We start from the raw sequence: 24887 nt of genomic DNA, 5'->3' as shown, positions 1-24887 counted from the left end.
ATTTGTTTTCAACAATGGTGTCCTCCTTGGTCGTCTCCCATGAAGTCCACTTTGGCTTAAACAATGACAGATGGTGCGATCTGACACTGATGTACCTTGACCTTGGAGTTCACCTTTAATGTCTTTAGAGGTTGTTCTGGGCTCTTTTGTTACCATTCGTATTATCTGTCTCTTCGATTTGTCATCAGTTTTCCTCCTGCGGCCACGTCCAGGGAGGTTGGCTACAGTCCCATGGATCTTAAATTTCTGAATATGTGCAACTGTAGTCACAGGAACATCAAGCTGCTTGGAGATGGTCTTAGAGCCTTTACCTTTAACATGCTTGTCTATAATTTTCTTTCTAATCTCCTGAGACAACTCTCTCCTTCGCTTCCTCTGGTCCATGTTTAGTGTGGTACACACCATGTCCCCAAACAGCACAGTGACTACTTGTAACCTTATAAATAGGTCGACTGACTGATTACAAGTTTGTAGACACCTGTGATGCTAATTAGAGGACACACCTTGATTGAACATGTTCCTATGGTCACATTATTTTCAGTCTTTTCTAGGGGTACCATCATTTTTGTCCAGGCCTGTTTCATAAGTTCAAAACCAATGTCTGATTTTCATTGCTTAATTTTCATCGAATTTTTATTTATTATTACTTTCGTGAGATTCAAGTTATTTCTGTGACTGTTGTGGGTTTTTCTTTCATTACCGAGGGGTACCAACAATTTTGTCCACGTGTGTATACGGACATTAGTTTTTCAGATGCAACTGGATGAAACGGAGCACTCCATTTGCCAAACCAGATGGCCCTTTGTTCAAAGTTCCCATGTACTCTGAAATATGTTTTGCTTAAGTTTTATTTCACTGTGTGTTCTTGCGTCTGTACGGAGTGTGAAACTACTTTTCACATTTAAAATCAACAATGTCATTCTGACTAGAAGAGCTCCACTGTGACTAGTCAAAATTTTTATTCCAGATTTTATTACATCACTCTAACCAGCCAAAACGACACTTGTAGATATCTTTGATTCTGTTTCGACCAGTCAAAATGATAGTTACAGATATCTCAAACTTCCTTATGGCTAGTCTGAATTGTTGTACAATTTGCTTCTAATGTGATGCTTCCCATTGAACATTGATCGAGCAAAGCATTAGAACAGTGTTAGCAGAAGTAACAGCAGTGATTGTGGTGCATAAGATCACTAGACATAACTGTGAAACTGAAAGGGCTCAACAGTGACGAGTTTGAGAAGAACAAAAGCTTTGTTTAACAAAGATTTTTGGTCAAAATTTATGCAGTTATTTAGTTAGAGTTGCAGCACCAAATACGTCTGAAAGGCAGTCGCCTCCCACTTGCTGTAGCTTCTGACATAATAACTGACTCGGATTTCACCTGCCAAAAACTCTAATTCAAGATATCTGTAATTAAGTTATGACTACACAGAATTATAGTTTGAGATATCTGCAACATCATTATGATTGGTTCAAAATGATTTTAAAATACCTATATGTATACATACCCCAAGGCCCTACAGAGGGGGAAGGGGTGTGTAGAAAATGGATTGTTAGATATTGCATAGATATGTTGAATTAAGTGGAATTACAGAAATCTTGAACAGTATAATGACTAGCTAGAATCAAACTATAGATGTGGGGAAGTGGATTTGATACAGGTAATATTTCAACTGCAGATATCCCCTATTCACATTGTGGATATCTGTCGCTGAATTGCAGATATCTGTAATGAGAAACAAATGAATGGTCAAAGTGATGTCATTTATCCTTGAAAGACTGCCAATGTGGATATCTGAAATTGTCTTTCAGACTAGGAGGAGCTAAATTAAAGATATCTGCAGTACATAGCCAGTCTAGCTAGTAAATGTAGAAACAGCTTGCCATAGAAGGTTGTTGTACAGCTTCTAAAGCTTAAAACATGTTTTGGGATGTAAACACAGAAGCATTATTCATGACAGCAAATATTTTTGGAAGCCAACCCTTTAAGAATTAAACAATATTGTTTCAAAAATAAAACAAAAAAATGTATTGTGCTTTTTAGAATTGTAACATTTTTTGGGACAAACTGATGGAACACAGTTTACTGTAGCTGTGCATGTCTTATAGAAGTCTTAAAACCTGACTGGGGGACCTTTAAGGCTCTTCTGCCTTTGACCCCTGAACTGACTGTATCTGCTTGAGCAACACTTTTATTATGATAGTCATTCTATGCAGAACACAGACAAGTGCTGTGAAGAAAATCACCACTGTAAAAAGCATTAAAAGAAAACACTTACAATCTGACACACAAATGGTAAGTTGATCTGATTGATGCCGCCAGCAAAAACTCCAAATGTCAGTCCAGTATGAAAAAGGAAGTTGAGGAGTGTGTGCCAGCCATTCCTGCTGATGCGAATCACACTGCAAACAATGAATAGAGCTAAATGTAAGACAGATGGACAACCCTTAACATGTCTTTGTCCCTGCTGGTCAAACACACTAAACTAGAAGACTGTAGAAATGCACAAAGCTGTCACACTGCCATTTTGGATATGGCAAGTATTAAAGGATAAATGCAACATTTACATGTGTAGAATAAGCCACTAAAACAAGTAACACAAAAACCCCAGCTATAAAATGTGTTGGTAAAATTCCATATCATATGAACACAGTTATTCAAGTACTAATGTTATATATACTTTTTAATATAATAATGCATTCTGTGCTTTCAGAAAACTTGTTGCATTTTGAATAAAACCAGTCAAATGTTTAAATGATGCAGCACAGGATTAAACTCTGCTTGAATAATAAGTTGTAACAAAATATGCTCAGATTGTTCAAGTGCTTCTTGACACAAAATATTTATTGAAAGAACTGTTGCTATTCATTCTGGCCCTCACATTAGTGTTGATGAGATCACAGTCAACAGCCTTCTTTCTGTTCTACATAAAATCTCAAGGTGAGTTTAAGCAAAAATGAGATTTGAGCAGTCTGTTACCAGGTTCATACTGCAAGACAAGGTCAGTCACTGTGGGACAGGGGCCAACTACCCAAAACAACAATGTATAACAATATTACAGTGTATAAGACTGTCTGTTTTGCATTTGGAGGAAATAAAGAAGAAACAACTGTGGAGCCATGTGTGGTTTAGTAAGAGGACAGTATGGACAGTGAAGGATATTTCTCCTTCGAGCTGCTTTTAACTTTGCTATGTTGTGCACTGAAGAGTCATAGGAATGTTGTTGAAATTGTCACCAAATGTCAGCAAAGGAACCAAAAAAATCTAGAAATCTGGAAGGCCAGTCTTTTAGTCGGGGCATCATGGCAGCATTGGTCATCGTCAGCAATAATACACCACATGGAATAACTGTCAAGCCCTTATATATGTTGAAGAGTTTCATTTGCACACAGACGAATGACAAACCAAAGGAAAAGCCCAAGCAAATGAGTGAAGACACACAAATGCAAACGCTCCCAGACAGGTGCCCTACATGGTACAACTAAGCAACCGGCTTTCAATCATGCTTTGTGGTGTTTCTTATTCATTCTCATTTGTCATACTTCTTAAACTCAGCTCTGAAGTTATTTGGATCAGCAGTGGCCATTTTTGGCTGTGGCATCTATGTTTGCTGATACACTTGTTTTATTAATGTTTTTATACTTTCTACTTTTTAAGTATTTTGAAGCATATTGAGGCCTTTACAGCAAACAAGGACTCTTGAAAACACATATATATGCATATAAATATTGCATCAGATTAAAATGTGAAACTATTCTTTCATAGGATCTCACCTGTGGTGGACAATGTAAGTCATTATGGAGACGAGCAGACAGAGCAGCATGACTGCAGTGCAGGCATACACCACTGGATGCAGGTAATCCCCAGGGTATGGAGGGAAGGACAGCACTCTCTTCAGATCCTGGCAAATGATAGAACTCCACAATTAGTGGTTTGTCAAAGAAAAGCATGGTGAAAAAATATTCCTTTTGGGTTTTTTTTCATACCAAAAGCAGAAATAAAACTACATGAAAAGTAACATTTAAAAACAAGAAATACAAAGTGATGTATTCCACGCTTCATTACAGAAATAAAACTAAATAAGTGGCGAACAAATTGATCACTGTTTAAACAAAGTGATTCTTCAACCTGCATTCATCTATGGAATGGCCTTTTTTTTCTTGGAAGACAGTTTGAACTAAATGGCAGTGAAAACACAGGGTAAACAGATCAGCAATGCCTCTGTGCAATCAGGTATCTCCATCAACTATGCCAGGAGGCCATCATGCACAACACCAGGAGCCTGGAACGAGCTCATCTAAACAGAATGAGCTGTTGTCAACGTTTTCGATTGCTCTGAGCCTCTCCTCTAATGACAAGCCAAAATGTCTGCTGTGAAAAAGGTATGTCATACTAAAATAGCTTCCTCCATCTCCCAAAATATCTCACATTCAGAAGTTAATTCATCCTCATACCTGTTGCACTGCAATTAACAAGAGGAATCATGTATTCAGTAACCCTCCATCGCTGTCAGTACATCAGTTCTTGGAGGAAATGGATTCATAGATCATGTAATTGCTACAAGAAAAGCTGAGAAAAAAGTGTGAAAGTGTAACCCACATTAAAATAAGATTTCGTAAGGATTGAACCTATTGATCCATTGATCCACCAAGAAGGATTCATTAAAATGCCTGGGTACAGTTATTGGTCAAACTATATACATTTTATTAAAAGTATGCAGTCAGCAAACTCTATGGACACTCCGGCTTTAATGGCTCCTCCCCTTTAATTCTCTCCGTGGTGGCGCGAACGAGACACACATACAGAACAAAAGACGGAAGGAGAAACGATAACAGAAGTGAGAAGACTGTAAACCGAATAGGATAGGAAACAGTTGATTAGATCCTGGAAAACAATACCTACATGACTGGTGACTCGTGAAGACAATGCCTAAATGAGCTGTTATGGTCTTGGTCAGGTTTTATGTCCCCATTGAAGTCCCTGTTTGAACTCCCTGTTAGAAGCTCAGGTTAAAGAGGAGATTTTTCCACGATATGAGGGAGACATCACAAATGTCTCATCACAAGATGGCGAGCCAAACCCAGGAACCACGTTTGTAGCTCCTTCGCGTCACTGAGAGGATGCAGTTGGTCTGTTGATGACTCGCTGCCCAAGCGGTAGTAGTGAAATACACTTTTGAATTGAACCGATACATGGTCTGATCTGAATTGAACAGAACTGATGCATGACTTGATTTGAATTGAACTGAACTGATACCTGATTTCATCTGAGTTGAACTGAACTGATACATGATTTGAATTGAACTGAAACTGAGTTTAATCGAATGGATATGTCTTATGTTATGCTTTGTTGCTAATGTTATGTTCCATGTTTGTTAAATATTACAGTATTTCAAATACCAATGATCTGGTTTTTGGGCTTCTTTTGCATCTGTTCCCCACTGCAGTAGAACCCAGAACTGGTCCAGTAGCATATATAGTGTGGTAATTGTGATACACTCGCTTCAAAAGCTTTTTATAAAATGATCACATCAAGTGCTGTGGATGTGGAAATAACATTAAATTGCTAGTCTGGCCCACTATCAACCTGGAATGATGGCAGTCCACTCCTGCTGTCAAATGTGTTAACCACAAATGGCCCTGATCTCCCCTACAGTTAGGTTCTTCTGGTTGGGGGTCATTCTATGCATAATGTTGGCCTGATCATAGTAGTAGATCTAGTCCAGGGGTCAGCAACCTTCAACACTCAAAGAGCCATTTGGACCTGTTTCCCACAGAAAAGAAAACACCAGGAGCCACAAATTCCTTTTGACATCTAAAATGAAGATATTATTGCATATATCGTTTTTTATCTTTATGCTGTATATAAAAAACTATAGTGCTGGGGCGGCGCTATAGCTCACCTGGTAGAGCTGGCGTCCCATGTGCAGGGCTACAGTCCCAATGTGGAGCTCATGAGTTCGAATCCTGCTCATGACCCTTTCCCACATATTCTTCTCCCCTACTTTCCTGTCTCTCAGACTACTATGCTATCCAAAAAAATTACTTTAAAAAAAACTATGGTGTGTTGCATTTATGAAATCAATGAACTGTTCAAGAGAAACAACTCCGAAAACAAAAAAGACACTGGGTTGAAGGTTACTTTCAAATAAAATACTCAATGTCTCCTTGAGTCCTCCTTGTATATAAAATAAAAATCCAAACTTAAATTATCCACCTGCAGCAAAATAAAAATGCTGTCTGGTTGTCCTGCTGACTGCAGCTGGGACTGCTGCTCCAGACTCCTGACCGCCTGTGAGCGCTTTGGGATGGGAGGAGCTCACGGTGGCACCGCTGCTCGCTGAGGACAGTAACTGCAGAACAATACGCATTGTCACGTCAGAGTCTCCAAAACACCAGAAAAGTCTCCAGTAACACCAGAAAGAGTCACTAGATTTGTCGCAAGTCGCTTTGACAAAAAAAAAAAAAGCAACCAAGAGATTTTGGAAAATTGCCAGATTTAGCGAGAAAGTCACCAAGTTGGCAGCGCTGTGCGTGTCGGCAGGTGTTGCACATCAGCAGTTGTGATGCATATTTTGAGCGACAAAAAAATTAAACACGTTGTATTTTAATGTCATAAGATCACCATAACATTCGAATTTAGAATTACATTTTTAAAACTAACTAAAATAAAATACATTTAAATTAAATGCTCATTATTTATTTTCCAAAGCCACAAGGAGCCGCAGCAGAGGTATGAAAGAGCTGCATGCGGCTCCGGAGCCATGGGTTGCTGACCCCTGATCTAGTCAAATGGATCAGAATAATTTTGCCTTTGCTTTACCCTTGCATTAGTACTTATACAAACTGAAGTGCATTTGGACAGTGAGGCAAATGCTTAGCTTGGCTAGCAAAGTGAGCAACGTAACAAAAGAATAGCTACATTTAAAAAACAAAAAGAAAAAAAGTAAACCGAAAAATCATTTGAATCAGTTTTGTTGTTAGTTTTTTGTTGACCAAATCTGACTCTAAAACACTTTTTTGATCCTAAAGAGATTAAGACAAATTGCAATCATTGTTTAAAGTAAAAAATAGAAAAGCCTTTAGATCCACAAGAAGGGATAAGGGCAAAGAGAACCACCCTGTTCAATGAGCAAAACAATGCAGGGTGACTTCAGATTCATGAACTCTGCAGATTGTCTTTAACGCAGCTGACTGCTGGCCCCTGTTTCTTGTCTTCAGCTATGTTACCCATTTCCTGAGTCCAGCTGCAATCACAGACATGAAACAAATCTTATAATACCACTCTCAATTGGAAAGTATTATCTCCAAAAATAGATATCTCCACCTTCACCTGCTATCTACTCTGGTCTGACATGCTACTGAACTGTAAGAACGCTTGTATAGAAAATAAAATATGTTGTATGCATACAGAAAGTGCTGCAGCCAACAATGCTGCCATGAACCATCAGCAGTCTCAGTCACGGTTAGAATGAGAGCATAAAGCCCAGAGACTTACTGTCAGTGGTTGGAATGAGCTGCATGTTTCCAAAGCACTTCACAATTACTCAAGCCTCTGTCAGCACCATTGCATTAATAAAGTCTCAGAAACACACAGGGTGCTCTTTACATTCAAATTAAAGTATGAATGAAAGTGCTGAATTTGGATTTTAAGGAAAAAATACAAAAAGCATTCTTCCAACAGCACCTACTTCTATCTTTAAAAAATAAAAAAAAATATTAAAAAACGGTAAATAGTCAATGCTTGCATCACTTGTACGACCTTTTCTTGGTTTGGTTTATTTACACTTAATTTATTGAAGCTTTGTCATTGATTGGTTCAGCGACTCGAGCACAGAGCAACAGAATGAATATAAACAGGAAAATTTATTATACAATAAATACACACACACACACACACATATATATAAAGATAGATATATACACACAGGCCCCTCTCAAAGGGGAATGTGCACATCCAGGCCCACCCATAGCTCCGCCCCTGATGTTGAGGTTCATTGGTGATTCTAAATTGTCCGTCAGTGTGAATGTGAGTGTGCTTGGTTGTCTGTCTCTAAGTGTAGCCCTGTGATAGACTGGCAACCTGTCCAGAATGTCCCCTGCCTTCGCCCCAAGTCAGCTGGGAAAGGCTCCAGTCCCCCGTGACCCTAGGTGAAGGCAGGTTCACCTGGACGAACCAGGGATCTTATATTTTATTTTATTTTTTTTTGACACTATTAGATACCCTCACACTTCTACAATGCAGATTAAGGTATAAACCAAAAATATATTGCTTGTAAATTTTTCAGACCTTATTGGTGGCAATAGCAAACACACCAAAAATATGTTTTCATCATTTGTAAAAATATTAATAGATGTCAGAAAAATAGATTCAATTGCTTCACCTGTTTTTCTAAGAAATGATGTCTGGTCTGCTACTTTTCATGGTGGATGGGTCTAAATGCTGCAATACCCATCATCCTCAGCATAAAGGACAGGTTGCAAATTCCAAATGCCTCAGTATCTCTACTGAGAACATAAAAGCACCACAACACTTGAATTCACCCACAGCTGACCCAGAATTAAAAAGAGAATTGCTTTAAGCAGATTGTTCTTAGTTTTCTCAACATCTTTAAATTTTAACCAATGCAAGAGTCTTAATGTCTTGATATTTTTCTGAACCATGGCTTGTGATCTTAACTTTTTGTCAGAGGGCTTTACATAGTTTAACAGACTAATTAATATTTTATACTGATTTGAGTGAGCAATTCTGATGCTGGTTAAAACTGTAGAAGTGCTCCAACTATGACTTACCAAACATTCTACTGGAAAATAATCCGACTTTTACAACAAGCTGCCGTAAATCAGATGAAGACCTACCACTGAAATGTCACATTACTACATGTGTCTTTGCAAGTGACAGAGTTTGATTGAATGGATTTGGATACGCTTGTTACTCTCCTACGCACCTGCCTCATGTAATAGATGTGCAAAGAGTTCCTGTGGTTTTAAAAACGTCCAAAGTGCTACAAATAGTTGCTCTCTTGTGTGGAAGAAAAGGAGTCTGGAGTCCTCATGGTATCTGCTACATGGGTTATGTGTGAGGGCTGATCAAAAAGTGTGGGACAGTTTTTGGTGCGTGTGCACAGAGTGCATCATGGGGAAGCAGTAATTATCAGGAGACCACAGGACATTGTGCGCTCAACAGCAGACCTGTGTCGCATATGTTTTTGGAACTACTGGTACGTGCACATCTGTGATTTCTCCATGGACCTCAAACTGCAGGAGAAAACACTTCACATTTTGTATCAGTCTGCAGCCAAGATGATCCAACCTTCATGTTGAGAATCATCATTGGTGATGACAGGTGGCTACTATCAAGAGAAGAAACAACAGTTTTCACAGTGGAAAAGCCTGCAGTCTCCAAAACTGGACATGGTGTGACAGGTCAGGAGCAGCAGGGGCATGCTTGTTGTATATTCACAAGGTTATGCACCATGAATTAGTCCCCAAGAATTAGTTACCCAGAATGCATTGTTCTGCTTACCATCCCATGGTGTCTGAAGAACATTTGGCGCAAACGGCCCGAACTGTGAACAGTGTGCTGTGAGGGTTTTTTTCGCCACAACAACACAATCAATGTTCCCAATCTTCCCTAGTCACCACATTTGGCTTCTGGGACTTTTTCCTTTTTCCCAATGAAATTCAATTAAGAGATTCACTGCTTCAACAAAGTTTTGAAGATTTAGCGTTAATCACAGATAATGCTTGATATGCTTACATAACAGGACTTTCAGGAAGCATTTGAAGCATTGCTGCAGCGCTGGGAGGAGTGCATGACTGCACAAGGAGACTACTTCAATGGGGATAGCAAGTATGTTTTTTGTATTTTTATAGGTATTCTCTGAACTTTTTGGATTTTCTGATATCATAACAATGTAACCAATGACAGAGCCATGAAAATAAATCACAATATTAACATTCTGATAAACCTGATACATCCATCCATTATCTATACACCGCTTGATCCTCACTCGGGTCGCGGAGGGGGCTGGAGCCTATCACCTCATACACTATTCTATAATAAACTGTAATTTTCCTTAAAACACAACTATGACAACCTTTTCCTTTGATCAGTGCTTTCAATTGACATTTTATCCTTATTTAGTCTTTTGGATGATTGTACCAATAGATATATTTTATGAGACAGGAATCACAGCACTTGCATTAACAATATTTAGCCAAGCTCAGATGACTTGGCTGTGGAGGCAGGAATGTGGAGGAGGCTTCGAGAAAATGACTCATATACTGTACAGTAAGTGATGTGCATGTCCTGGACAGGTCTAGCATTTCCTCTGTGTTAAAAGGCAAAATGTGCCTTCAAATAACAGTTAGGCCTTCTCTTTTCTTTCAGTGGAACACACTCCTACATGTGCGTAATTCAAGCTGAAGATTCCTGTGGAGGCAAAAATCAAGAGCTAACTTGGTTCTGTCTTCATGACAGTGTCAACTCGCTTTTCCTTTGTGTTCCAAGACCGTGTATTTTAGAGACACTGTCATGTCGTCTTCCTCTCATCTCTCTCTCTCTGGGACAGCATGCTCTCTCATTACGCTCCACTGAACAACCATCTATTAGACAGAGCATGACTGATTAAATCCTTTGCAGATCCCATAAAATGAAAAAACACAGGCGGGCATACACACAGTGTGCAACACTCCCCTTGTGTCGGATGAACGACCATGCACTGTGCCATGCCGTAAGACTTTTTAATTAGGCTCATTTTGTTTGATGCTTAAGCACATACATGACTGTGTAAGGCATCAGAGCTTTTCACCTGGCGTTTTGGGGACTGCAGATGAAAGTTCCAAGATACAAAATGATATAAAATGCAGAAACATTAATTTGTTGCAATAATCCATAAAAATGAAAAATGTTTTTTCATCCCTCCTTTTCTCTACATTTCTGTTAGATGTACAAGCTAAATTCACGAGAACTATTGATCCTGAGTGTGCATCAGACACATCATTAGTATCAGGGATTTCCTGAGTTAATCTCCCGGGGCCTCACTTATCAGTACATAGAAAAGGTTCTAAATTCTGTCTTATTAATGAAATTTATAGTGTGCATAAGTACAAAAAAAATTGATCAAGCATGCATACGTGGATCCCACTTGTTCTTATCCACCATGCTCATGCACTTTGGGGATCATTTGTCTTCAGAAACGCCTCCAATTAACCATATATGGCAACAACACGCCTCTTTATAAAACAAGTGAATATTTTCCCGCCCTCACCTTTCATCATCATGACATAGAGGGCAACAAAGAGGAACTTTTCGGAAACCAAAATTGAGGTACTTGTCAGCAAGGTTGAAGCTAACCAGAAAATATTGTTTGGTGCATTAAATGTTGGGATAACCAACGAAAGAAAGAAACGCTACATGGGACAAGATAACCACCGCAGTTATTTCTGATTAGTCAAAGGAGAGATCGCTGGTTTGACATTAAGCTCAGTGCCAAAAAACGCGTCACTGCCCATAAAAGAGAAATGACTGCAACTGGAGGAGGAAAAATTAACACCCAATGTTCACCCAGTGGATAACCCTGATCACCTACAGATGAGATGTTTTAATAACCATACTAAGTCAAGCTAAAACATTTCCACACTCTGTACCACTTACCAATAAGCCAACCATCTCCAGCAGCTCCTGCTTGGAGATGCACCCACAGAGCTGTTCTGCTCAATGAATGAGTCGTGCATTCCTCCAGGCAACCGGGCAACAACGTTTGATAGCCACAAATGTGCATTGCAAATTATTTGTATGTTGATTGAATGAAACTCTTTTGTATTAACATAATTCATTTCGTTCAGTGATGCTGCTTTGAAACAATGTGGGTGCATTCTATGGCTCTACTTATGTTTGGGAATCCAGCGATGGCGTGAAGTCCCCATTTGATTTGGGCTCATTGGTGATGGATGTAGGTTGGGGCCAGGGGAGTTATGGCATCCAACACTGCTGGCATGATCCTGCTCAGTGACGGCTGGGAAACGCTGCATGTGTCTCCAACCTCACGCTGGAATGATGGTCAAAATCTCTGAATACTTTCTATTTGTAGTTTCGCTATTCTACCGCGAGATCATGTGCATAAGCATGGTCAGAGTTGTGTGTATATTTACGTTATGTACTTATATAATACAAGTTGATAAATTCTAGAATTTGCGTAGGAATGTTCGTTCTGTGCGTACACACTGATGACAAATGAGGCCCCTGGAACAAGCCAATTATCATCTGCTGTAAAGCCTGATTCAGGTATGCACATAGCTACACAACTTTCCTAACTGGAGGTTTTCATGGGTTCATATGTGTGTGTGTGTGTGTGTGTGTGTGTGTGTGTGTGTGTGTGTGTGTGTGTGTGTGTGTGTATGTGAGGACCTACTTTCCGTTTTTCCGTGTGTGTGTGTGGACCTATTTTCCATCTACCCATCAGACACACCTGATGTCATTATCCAATCACTGGCCTGCAGAGTATAAACTCAGCTCAACGCTCCATCCTGTGCCAGATCGCTCTGCCTGCTCATGTGGTGTTATCCTTGACTCTGATCTAAATTCACGCTTCTCTGTCTGCTTGTTTGTCTAGTTTAATCCTGCTAACTCTTGCCTCAGGTTCTAACTCCAAGTCACCAGCCAACCTGACCTCCGCTGAATCCACACCACAGGGAATCAACCTACAGCTGCAGACCTCCAAGCTCATCTCCTTCAGCCAAGCCACGCACCACATTCCTTGCCATGCCAAGCGCTTCTGCTTGCCAGTCTCAGACATGCAACTGACCAACCTATCTGGAAGTTCACCTGGATTGTGCCTGAATTGCTGACCACGTACCTGATGCCACTCTCCCTCTCCAAGCCTCCCTCACTGTCTATAGAGAACAAACTAACAGTTTGATGTTACTTTCTATGTCCTGCATTTTCCTGGTTTATGACACCAAATCTTTGCACCTGCTTTGTAATGGACCAGTGGAGAACTAACTCGACTTGCATAAAGGGAATTTGAGAAAAAACATGACCTGATGGGCAAAGGAAATACTGATAATTAAACCCAAGGCAAATGGGGCCAAAATAAATAGCAAGAACTCGAGCAGCATTAAGCTGGGTCCTGAGTGGACCCCAACCATGCAGAGGGTGCAGACCCTAGGGTATATGAGTTTACTGTTAAATGCTAATTCAACTGAAAACACACACAAACACACACAAAATACCATTTACTATCGTAGAACAGAAACTGTTTTCACCTTAGTATATGCCAGTAAAATGTTTTATTAAATGTTTTTTTTCCCATAAAGACAATATATGTCCAGGTTAAGTCATTTACCATGGTTTTGTGATATAAAGTTGTCAAGCATTAAATGCAGTAAAATCATGCAGAAACAGCTGCTGCAGAAAGAGGTTAAAGAGCAGTCTGGTGATTTGGTATTGCTCTTCCATGAAGATGGAAAAGACAGACTTGTCAGCTGCTCTATCTATATTCTAATGCTGTGGTCAGGGGCCATGTTAGAGTGTTAGGGTTTGGCAGGTGCAATATTTACCATGTTCACAATCGTAGTTTAGCATTATAGTACTTAGTTGTTGTTTTTTTTTTGTTTGTTTTTTTAAAATAGTAATTTAATAAAAGACAACTTTTAAGAGATAAGCTCAATGCAAATAAAAACTCATTTGATTTTGAGTGGGGGCCACAATATGAAGGACCTGCCATAGGCAATACTCAGTTTCAGAGGTTTTAAAAAATAATTAAAAATTCATGAAATATCTAATTATGTTGACAGAAATAGAGCTGAGTAAACTTTTGGGGGTCCCTTAGGGTCACTTTGCCTGGTTGGGAATTCAACCTCATCACAGCCACCTTGTGGTTTTAAAGACATCTGTTCCCAACACGAAGCTTTGCTAGCGACTTGCCAGTGACAAGCAAATGAATGGCAACAGTTTGCGTGGTGCTCGGTAAGCAGAGCTGGGTTACAAACAAAGCATTTCTCTTCTTCTCTGGCATTTTGCCACTGCTGGGCATTAGCATTGGCTGAATTAGCATCCTGAGAAGCCCCAGAGGCCCGTGAAGACCACCAGACATGACAGCTGCATTATGTCCTCGGACACACAAACCAACGAGCACTCCAGTGACTGAAATGACTGTCAGTGGACTGAGTCATGAAAAAAAATATTCAAGAAAAAAATCTGTGTTTACAGTTTGTCTGTATTTTATTTACTTGGCAAAAGAAATGCAAACACCTTAAGTTATAACAAACTTTGCAACAAGTGAGCTGTCAACAGAACTAAAACAAGAGCTGAGCCACAAATTGGAGGATAAAGAGATGACATTGTAATTCAGACAAATTTGTGGTTAATCAAATTATGTAGAGCCATATAACATGGAGAGCCTGTTTTTCCCTGTTCCTCTCATTTGCCACGGCCTCTTCCACTCAACCGCATGCGTTGTTAGGCGTTACCTCTCCTGGATGTACAAGTCATTGTGCAAAATGATGTTTGAATGGAGCTTGACAAAAGAAGAATGTTTCCAGACTCTTGTGCTGAAAGTGCAAAATTTTACAGGATCATAGGATCACAACTGGTCTGGAGCCACTCCTGATCCTGTGTGCTGTGAAATCTGAAGGCTGCACTGCACAAACTCTGACAGTGAGCGCTCAGTGATGCATCCAGGAGTTAAGGTGAAAAATATGAGCACATCACTGAATTCATTTCCTGCAAGTCCAAACAGCTGGTTGAACCTTTTCATCAGAAAAACACAACTGACACAATTTATTATTAAAGTATGTTTTAGTACTCTGGCTTTCTTTGAAGATTGAACTGTTGATTATTTTCTGGATTACTGGATTCATTGTTCGGTCTTTAAAATGTCAGAAAATGATGAAAAATGTTGATGAGTGTTTCCCAAAGCCCAAATGACACATCTTTTGTCCACAAGATATTCCGTTTACTGTCTTAAGAATCTAGAAAATAAAAAAAAAACTTTTAGGACGCTGCAATCACAGAAGGGACTGTTTTTCATAAGGGCAGCCAAATGGTTGATATTGATATTTGACGATTCGTTTAATAGTTGACAACTAATCTATGAGTCATGTTCTACATGAGCGCTCATCTGTGAAGGGATCCGCGTCTGCAGCACCGAGCTGCTCCCGGTGTCTGGGTTTCCTACAAAAAGCACAAACGGTAACTCACCATGAGTCCTGGTGGAGGTAACGTCCGCTAGCGAAGCTGTTCTCCGTGCACAGGACCAGTGTCTCGGCAGGAAGCTTCATCCCTGGCCGGGGCTCGTCCTCCAGCTCTGCGGCTCCATGAGCAGCGCCGACCGGCAGCCTTGGCCTCCCGGTGCCGCCTCCATCCACACGGCCGCGCTGCTCAGGGGGAGGAGGGGAGAGGCCGAGCCACGGTCCAGACTCTCACGGCTCCGACGGACACATGAGCAGCGACAGTCGGCGCTGAGGAGACGACATCCGCCGCCAGCTGCGTGCGCTTAGCGGCGCATCGGAGGAGCAGGACGGCCGGCCGCGGCGGAGGCTGTGAGTGGTCGTGGATGGATGCTGTGGACAGTTTCTCCGTGACTCCTCTGAACAGGCGCAAATGACTCAGACTGCAAAGGACAGTCAGGAATAAAAGAAGGAGGCTGCTTTACCTGCGCCGACCCGAGCCGAGCCGATCCAGACCCCCCTCAATCCAGGTCAGTGGACATACAAGCTCCGCTCCATTTGTTCGTAGCGATGTGCCGCATGTGACGTGAGAGCCGGGCGGGGACAGGCGGGCGGTGGAGTGCAGGAACAGGGGAGGAGGAAGAAGAGGAGGAGGAGGAAGAGAGAAGAAGAAGAGGAGGAGGAGGAGATGAAGAAGAGGGCGAGGACGAGATGAAGAAGAGGAGGATGAGATGAAGAAGAAGAGGAGGAGGATGAGATGAAGAAGAAGAGGAGGAGGAGGAGATGAAGAAGCCGAGGACGAGGAGGAGGAAGAAGAGAGAAAAGGAGGAGGAGGAGATGAGGAAGAGGAGGAGGAAGAAGAAGAGAGAAGAGGGGGAGGAAGAAGAGAGAGGAGGAGGAGGAGGTTGTGACGTTTCATCCATCATCCAACAGCTGCAGGCTGCTGAAGGTCCTGCTGGATGACTTGGAGGCAAATATGAGTATTTCTATGTTGTGACTGAAATGTTTCCGCTCCGCTGCAGCCAGTCACAAGAGACTGATTGTTTACATTCATACTGTAATTTTGTTGCAGAATTTCAATGTAAATCATTAAAAAAAATAAATAAATAAATAAATAAACTGAATGGCTTGATAACTTCTTTTACAAACCATGTAGGGTGCAGTCAGCTGTGCAGGTGAACGAATTTAAAAGTGCAGCAGTGCTAATATGGTTTGCAGAGAGACTTTTTGAAGTGAGGTAGCTGGGAGGGCAGACAGGGTCTTTTGTCAAGCTGTCTAAAGATCATGCAAATGATTAAGAAATGCCACCCCTTTTCCAGGTAAGGTATACATATTTCATACGTTTGATGATTATTTCAATTATTAACAAAACAATTTTGAAGTAATTGTTATAGAATGTGGGCTGCGAGGTGGCGCAGTTGGTAGCACTGTTGTCTCGCAGCTAGAAGGTTGTCGGTTCGTGTCCCGGTGGGAGTTTGCATGTTCTCCCCGTGCAGTGTGGGTTCTCTCCGGGTTCTCCGGCTTCCTCCCACAAGTCCAAAAACATGTTGAGGTTAATTGGTGATTCTAAATTGTCCATGGGTGTGAATGTGAGTGTGCTTGGTTGTCTGTCTCTAAGTGTAGCCCTGCGATAGACTGGGTGTCCCCTGCCTTCGCCCTAAGTCGGCTGGGATAGGCTCCAGCCCCCCCGCGACCCTCGTGAGGATTAAGCGGTGTATAGATTATGGATGGATGTTATAGAATGTGTAATGAAATGATGAATTTAGGTTAGATGTTTGAAGGGCTGGGGTGCTCATTTGGGATTTAATACACTAAATGGTAATTTGATTTTACTTTAAAATAATAGGTCAACATTGATTTTATGCTTCACATTGGAAAGAAGCTGTTTGACCCATCCATCCCCCTCAACATCCTCCTGAAGGGAACTTTCTGGCAGAAAGGCCTGAAGGCAAACCTCTCACTCTCCTGACCGACATACCAAATCAACAATTTAATTCAAATCAATTTTATTTGTACAGTGCAATTTACAACATGTCATCACATAGCGCTTCACATAGTAAGGTATAGACCTTAAAAATTTAAACAGAGAACCCAACAATCCAAAGCTGCCTTTGGACTCGCTCTGAGTAAGCGGTTTGTAATGGTAGGAAGGAACCAAAAAACCCCCAAGGGGGCAACAAAAAAGAAACCTCAGACAGAACCAGGCTCAGAGAAGGAGGCCATCTGCCTTCACCGGTTGGGTGAGAGCATAGACTGTATAAAAGATGGACGTAGCTTTTGTGATGTCACCCGTTTGTTTCTGCACTGAGAAAATGAAGCCAGGGTTTTGCTACTTCCTGGTTGACATCTTGGATTTTTGGAGCCAGTGACACAAAAATCGTCGGAGGGGGGCGGAGCCATAGGAGCAGTGATTGGTCAGACAGATTGAGAGGCGGGCCCTCTCTGCCCCCCACATTTACTACCTTCTGCTCGCTAGATCTGCATCATCGCTGCCGACTGTCAATCAAGCCAGCCACGCCCCTTGCCCCGCAAAATTTTGACGATTTTTTAAAAATTCAGTATTGATGTATTTTCAGATTGGTCACCTGATCTCTGAATTTGACTATGAAAACTAGCAAGAAAAAAATCCTGAGCTGTAGGAATACGGTATTTCGTGATCTGTGATCACTTCTTTTCCAATTCAAGTCTATGGGAGCCAGGGCTTTTTGGAGCCAGCAACTAGTGGATGTAGTGATATTGCAGGTTTTTGACACTTTCGGGTTGGCTTCATTTTTCACGGCCGGTTGCTACATCCATCTTTTGTACAGTCTATGGGTGAGAGTGGAGATGGGGGAGGGTGGGGATAGCAGGATAAGAGATGGAGAGCAGATGGAGAGAGAAATATTCTATAGATAAATATTCAACAGAATAGTGTGACTTGAAATGAATGTAAAAATATTGAAGCTAATAATTCAACCATCTGGTATCATTTTAACTCCTGGGACTCTGCGATTAACAATATAATTATTATCATTAAAAATACAATTCCAAATTAAAGCTGCAAGCAGCGTTTGTCGGGTCCTCGGTCTGTGTTGCAACCTCATGCCCGTCTGACCATGCTTCAAGTTAAACCTGCTTTAAGTTGAAGGAGCCATGTTTCTCTCTCTTCTCATCCTCAGACTGTCAGTGAGTCACATGACCTGCTGCACTGAGCTGTCAATCAGGATTAAAGCTGCAGGTGATGATGTCATGATGACTCATCATTCTTCATGCCCCTGGCTGAGGGAGCTGAGAGTTTTACTCACTTTCACTCTCCCATACAGCCACAATTTTGACCAAATATGTGCAAAAACAACATATTTTTGTGGTAAATCTTGTTTGGAAGTCTTCAGTGTCCTTTTTAAAGCTGTAGGACCTTTAGTTTTTTGTGTAGATGACCAACTGACACAGCATGTCTGCAGATGTCCCATAGCCAGCCATACAAAGTATAAGCCGAGCTGCAACAGCTCATCAACTTTAACGGCTCGCCATTTGGAAACTGTTTGACAAACGCCAAATCCCTTCAGAACTTTTGCTCATCAAGGCCTTCTCTGTCTCCTGTGCGATTTTCAAGTTGATACGATTTATGATGTCAGACAAGATAATTTTTTCCCAAAAGATGTTTTCATTCAGTTTTTTACTTTGAAAGGCAAATTGTGGACTTCTTGTTTGAGATAGGTCAGGGGTGTCATGTGAGATTTGTGGGTCTCACTGAGACGAACGTTTTGGTGTTGGTTTGATCTCTGTACGACATTCCTACTGGCTACTAGGGCCGTTTTAGTGTGTTTTTTCTGTAACTAGGTGGCGCTAGAGAGCTTTTTTTTTTTTTTTTTTTAATTTTATCAAATTTTTCGCTGATTCGGAGGTGTGTGCCAATTTTGGTGAATTTTTGAGCGTGTTTAGGGGGTCAAATTAAGGGGTTTGCGTTCATCAGGAGGATAAGAAGAAGAAGAAAGAAAGAAGCGGGAACAATAGGGTCCTTGCTCTTTGGACCCTAACAAAGCTCCTGGAGATGAAGAGGTGTGGTTCTGACTAAAACTTAAAAAGCTAGCCAGAACTATTTTCCGCCATTTATCAAAAATGTATCACATATTTGTGGAATATTCTCACAATTGATAGATATGACCATGCCTGAAAAATGTACAGTCTTGCAGTTTCATGTGATCGTACTGCCATCCTGTTGTGATTATTGTTGTTTATGAATTTTCAGGCCCACTGAGAATTCACACTGTCAGGAACCCCACACTCCTCAGTCAGGCTTCCCTTTGCTTTCTCAGAACAGCCTCAGTTCTCAATGTCATGGATTGGTAAATGGTAAATGGCACTTATATAACGTGTTTCTCATTCACCCATTTACACACACTCATACACCAATGGAGACAGAGCTGCGTGTCAGTGTCTTGCCCAAGGGGGGATTAAACTGCCAACCTTGTGATTGGAGGACAACCTGCTCTACCACCTGAGCCACAGCCGCCCCTGATTCCACAAGGTCCTTCCAAGACTCTGGTAAGATTTTGCTTCATGTTGATATTTGGTGGTTGGCTCCAACTTTCAGATGCATTACCGCCACTGTACACACAAAACACTACAAACCCAGTAGGATGGATCTCTTCCGGGTCTACACTAACAAGGTTGACTTAGTGTGACAGGGTCAGTGGTGCAGCAGCAGTTTTATATGAAATACATATCACTGTCTACACTTATTATGAGAGCTGCATCCCAGTCGATTCCTTTAAGTAAGGGCCCAAGAAGAGAGCGAGCCGTAGTTCCTTGGTGGAATAAGGAATGTGACTCAGTGGTTAGTAAAAGAAGACAAGCTTTTAGAAGAATGCGCAGGTTTCCTGCTCAGGAAAATGTAGTTGAGTACAAGCGCTGTAGGGCAACAGCTAGGAAAGTTAATTAGCCTGAAAAAAAGAAGTGTTGGAGGCAGTTATGCAGTACCTTGGGCCCAGACACTCCTGTTGTTCAGTTGTAGAGGAGAATTTGGCGTATGGCTGGAAAAGCAGTGAGTGTTACTATGACATTGTTGTGTGATGGTCAGAGGGAAGCACTTAATAGTAAAGAGAAAGCAGATATGTGTGTTGCAGTTTTTCAGGACGTACATAATTCAGGGCATCTGGGTGAAGAAATTCTCAGGTTGCGCAGGGAAGCAGTTAGACAAAATCAGTCAATATTAGAGGGTGTGGCTGAGGATGAGAAGGGAGCATGAAGATGCAGTACAGGCGGGGGCTAATACTTCTCCAGGGCAGGATGGGATAAGCTATAATTTACTGCAGCATCTGGATGAAGGAACGCTTCATGAAATCTTGGCGTTGTTTAACTATGTATGGGAGTCTGGTAGGTTACCAATGTCCTGGAAAAAGGCAATTGTGGTCCCTATAGTGAAACCAGGGAAGGACCCGTCCTCTCCGTTGTCATATAGGCCAATAGCTTTAACATCAGTGTTGTGCAAAGTGATGGAGAGGATGGTTACCAATAGGTTGATTCACTTTCTGGAAACAGGAAATTTCTTTGCTGAATATCAGAATGGGTTCCGAAAAGGGAGGAGTACGATGGACTCTGCAGCAGTGTTGGATATAGAGGTCAGAAGAGCTATTATAAACAAGGAAGCTGTTGTTGCAGTATTTTTGGATATTGAAAGGGCTTATGACAGTTTATGGAGGGAGGGCCTACTCATTAATTTGCACAGTGCAGGTGTCTGTGGGAGGCTGCTTGGTTGGATTAAGAACTTTTTGAGCAGTAGACAAATTCAGGTTAGGATAGGGAATGTGCTGTCTGAAGCTGCAGAAGTAGAAAATGGTACCCCCCAAGGGTCAGTGATTAGCCCTGTTTTGTTTAACATTATGATAAATGATATTTTCAAATCTGTGGATGTGAGATTTGGTAAGTCCCTTTTTTACTGATGACGGGACCATTTGGAGAAGTGGGAGGAATATTGAGTACTTGGTCAGTACGACTCAGAGCGCTCTCAATTATGTTGTGAAGTGGGCAAATAAATGGGGTTTCAGGTTATCTACTGAAAAGAGCAAGTTTATGATTTTTGGTTTGAAAAAGAAAATTCCGTCAAGTAGTATTGTGATGTATAATTCCCCAATTGAGCGAGTGAGCATTTTTAAATTCTTAGGACTTCGGTTTGATGAGAGGCTGACTTGGAGGACTCAAAGTACCAAAGTAGTCGGTAAAAGTGAGAAAGTGATCAATGTTATGAGAAGTCTGTCAGGGTGGGATTGGGGGGCAGAGAGCTATACGTTGCAGCTTATTTATAGGGCCATGATTAGATCATTGTTGGACTATGGGTGTGTTATCTTTGCGGCTGCTTCTAAAACTATCTTGAGTAAACTTGATTGTGTGCAGGCTAAAGTGCTGAGACTCTGCTGCGGCGCTTTTCAGACAACTTCCATCCCTGCATTATTAGTAGAAATGAGAGAGTCTCGCCTGAGGCGAACCAGGTTGGGACTTCATTACTGGGCTAAGGTGGCAGGGTACAGTGGACACTTGGCAGCTAAATGGTTACTGGAGGACAGCTGGGAGTTTGGGAAAAAGCCAGAGAAAGCTTGTTTTATGTCTTGGGTGGCAAAGGCTGCCCAAAATCTGGGGTTTCAGAAGGATGCTGTGGTTGGAGTAGTGTGGCCCTCTGTGCCTTTATGGAGGTTACCTGAACCAGAGGTTAATGTTGAGTTGCTGGGTGTGGCGAGGGGGGCAGCATGTGGGTATATGCTGCGGGTTCTGAGTGAGCATGGAAATGCAGTCCAGATCCACACTGATGGGTCTAAGGAGGGATGCAGAACAGGGTGTGGGCTGTATGTAGTAGACTCCCTGGTTAGACAGTGTTCGTGCAACAGATAGTTTATCTGTGTTTTCGGTGGAGCTACTTGCCATTTGGTGTGCACTGAGGTGGGTTGAGCTGAACAAACCGCTATTTTCTATAGTATGTTCAGATTCTGCCGCCGCTTTGTCAGCCCTCAGCCATAGATCTTCTGAAGCACGACCTGACTTGATCTTCTGCATTCTGTCTTGCCTTGGCAGAAATGAAAGTGTGGGGTCCGTTGTTACGTTTGTATGGGTCCCTGGCCATTCTGGGGTGCAGGGAAATGAAATAGCGGATGCATTGGCCAAAGAGTCCCTCTGCAGGGGCTCGGTAGAGTTTGTGCTGCCACTGGAAAAGCAGGAGTGCTATAGCATCTGGAAAGAGCATCTTGTTAGTCAGTGGCAGCAAGAGTGGGAGGCGAAGAGTAGAGAGGAGGTTGTTTTAACAAGACTGCGCTTGGGACACTGTGGCCTTGCATCCAGCCTATTTACTATAGAAAGACATGAGAATGGGTTGTGTGAATGTGGCGGATCAGAAACCGTGAGTCATGTCCTGTTTTCATGCAGCAAATATACGAGAGAGAGAAGGCAGCTGTTTATGGAGCTGGCTGAAACAGGCTTGACTGTCTTTTCACCTGGGTTAATATTGTCTTACAATCAGAGGGGAGTGGGCGATGTGTTGTTGTATCTCCGCCGTACTGGCCTTTTTATGAGAATTTGAAAGTCCTGACTGACAGTGGAGGGCAGCATTGCGCACTCCAGCGTATAGCCCGCCGGAAATCAACAGAAGAAGAAGAAGAAGGACTGTGAGTAGTTCGGTAAAGTAACTTTGTCCCCATATCACCTACAGATGTGGTTTTTGGATAGGCGATACAAGGACTTCTTACTGAGACTAATGTATGCATAAATACACAAAACAGACATTAGAATAGCAGTTATTTAGTCCATAAATGTGTAAATTTGTGGTGTGACACAATTAAAAATGATCAAATTAATTAGAAGCTTTGTAACTAATTAATTGGGATTAATCACATTTTTATCAAATAGCTGTTTGATACGATAGCAAAGTTTTTTCAATTCAAATGAATTTTGGTTGATGACTGATCCAGTGAATAGAGATATACATTAACTGAAACAACAAACATGCTCATTTGTCTTCTACATTTATCTGCATTTTTCATCTGCTCACTGGTTAGTGCAAACTCAAAGTGCAATTATAGCGATTATATTCAATATATATATTTTACATTTTTTCTTTATTTAGGATCATCACATGTCAACCATTCAATCATCAGGGGTTACATTCTTTTACAGTCTGATCCCTTTTTTTCCGTATAAATACACATCACATTACAACATTAATTAGAAAAGAACATGGGGTGCTGCATAAAAATAAAACTACAGAAAAAAATCACAAACACAAAAACAAACAAGCAAGATGATGTTTAGTAGGCTTCTTTCTTTTTAAACATAGGTTGGGCATCTCGGGAAAATATACATTTTCCATTTCTTCCAAATTTCCTCAAATTTATGGTCCTGGAGCCTCAAAGAGAAAATAATTTTCTCCATTACATAGATTTCATCTATAATATCATACCACTCCTTAATAGATGGGGTATCTGGTTTAAGCCATTTCTTTGTGATTGTTTTCCTAGCTGCTGCACTCAGTATTCCAAACAGTTTCTTTGTTGTAATGTTTGTGCTGGGTGAAAATTGGAATCCAAAAAAAAGTTTGTCCCAGTTGAAAGTTATTTTTGTCCCAAATCTGATTTCTAATTTGGAATGAATCTTACGCCAGAAAGAGTGTACCTTTGGACAGTCCCAAAACACGTGACAGTGATTAGCATCCTGAGAGCCACAATTCCTCCAACAGCTGGAGGTACCTGAATAGTGAGATGATTGAACAGGGGTAATGAAATATCTTAGCAATTTCCCTGAGGTTTTATACTGAAGGGATCAATAAAGTTTTATTCTAATTCTAATTCTAATTTTTATTCTAATATCTACAAAGAGTCTTCCAGCCAAATGTTCTCCAGAAAGGTGAGCTTGAGATCCTCCACTGAGATTCAAAAATATTTAGTCCATGCTTCCCCTGGAATGCACTTATTACTCTCCTTTTCCCATTTTTGTTTGATATATGTGCTATCTACTATTCTGATATCCTGGAGTCCCTTATAAAGCCTTGATATTACTTTAGACCCCGAGTTGTTTTTATATGCACTAATGAAGATTTTCATTAGGTCGTTTTCAAAAGCAGCTCTACTCTTTGTCATGGAATTGTTTATGTGATGGCGTATCTGCAGAAATCTAAAAGAAATCATTGTTTTTTATCCATGTAGTCCCTTAAGTGTCTGAAAATCATTCATTTTACCCTGATCAAAAAAGGTACAGTATGATGAAAGGCCCTGATGCGCCCATCCTTTATAGCTTACGTCCAGTTTGTTTGGGGTAAAATTGATATCATGAGAGCACCAATTAAGAATCTTTATCTCCATCAATAGGCCATATTTAGTAATAACATTTAACCAAACTTTCAGGGATAAATTGATCCAGTTATTACCTATTTCCACTACTGACAGTTTGCCTTCCTCTTCCTCGTCGTGTTTATTTCTTTGCGTTTGTCTTTTCTTCACTTTTTGGGGCATGTTCTTTCCCCTGCTGTGTCCCCCCTTGTTGTAACACGTCTTCGAGAAAATTCGAGTTATATACGGACACTTTTTTCACACTTACGACCAGGTCAAGAAACAGCTGGAGAGACTGAACCGGAACAAGGCTGCAGGTCCAGATGGTGTCAGTCCCAGAGTTCTCAAGACCTGCTCAGAACAACTATGTTCGGTTCTCCAGCACCTTTTTAACACCAGCCTGAGACAGAACAGAGTTCCAGT

General features: G+C 41.2%; 1 protein-coding gene across 1 annotated transcript in view; it reads right to left on the bottom strand.

Moving 5' to 3' along the window:
* Positions 1 to 15334, bottom strand: part of adgra1a (adhesion G protein-coupled receptor A1a) — a 19975-nt gene extending 4641 nt beyond the window's left edge. The window contains exons 1-3 of the mRNA XM_008286512.1: positions 15209 to 15334; positions 3778 to 3905; positions 2283 to 2406 (exon numbers count right to left, since the gene is read on the bottom strand). Coding sequence (XP_008284734.1) covers positions 2283 to 2406; positions 3778 to 3905; positions 15209 to 15211 — 255 coding nt within the window. The 5' untranslated portion in view covers positions 15212 to 15334. The remainder of the gene's footprint in view (positions 1 to 2282; positions 2407 to 3777; positions 3906 to 15208) is intronic.
* Between the last annotated feature and the right edge of the window lie 9553 nt (positions 15335 to 24887).

The sequence above is a fragment of the Stegastes partitus genome, unplaced genomic scaffold (assembly GCF_000690725.1).
Source record: "Stegastes partitus isolate 25-593 unplaced genomic scaffold, Stegastes_partitus-1.0.2 Scaffold457, whole genome shotgun sequence".
NCBI lineage: Eukaryota > Metazoa > Chordata > Actinopteri > Pomacentridae > Stegastes > Stegastes partitus.
The sequence above is the reverse complement of the archived record's forward strand: the minus strand, read 5'-3'. Positions and strand labels throughout refer to the sequence as shown.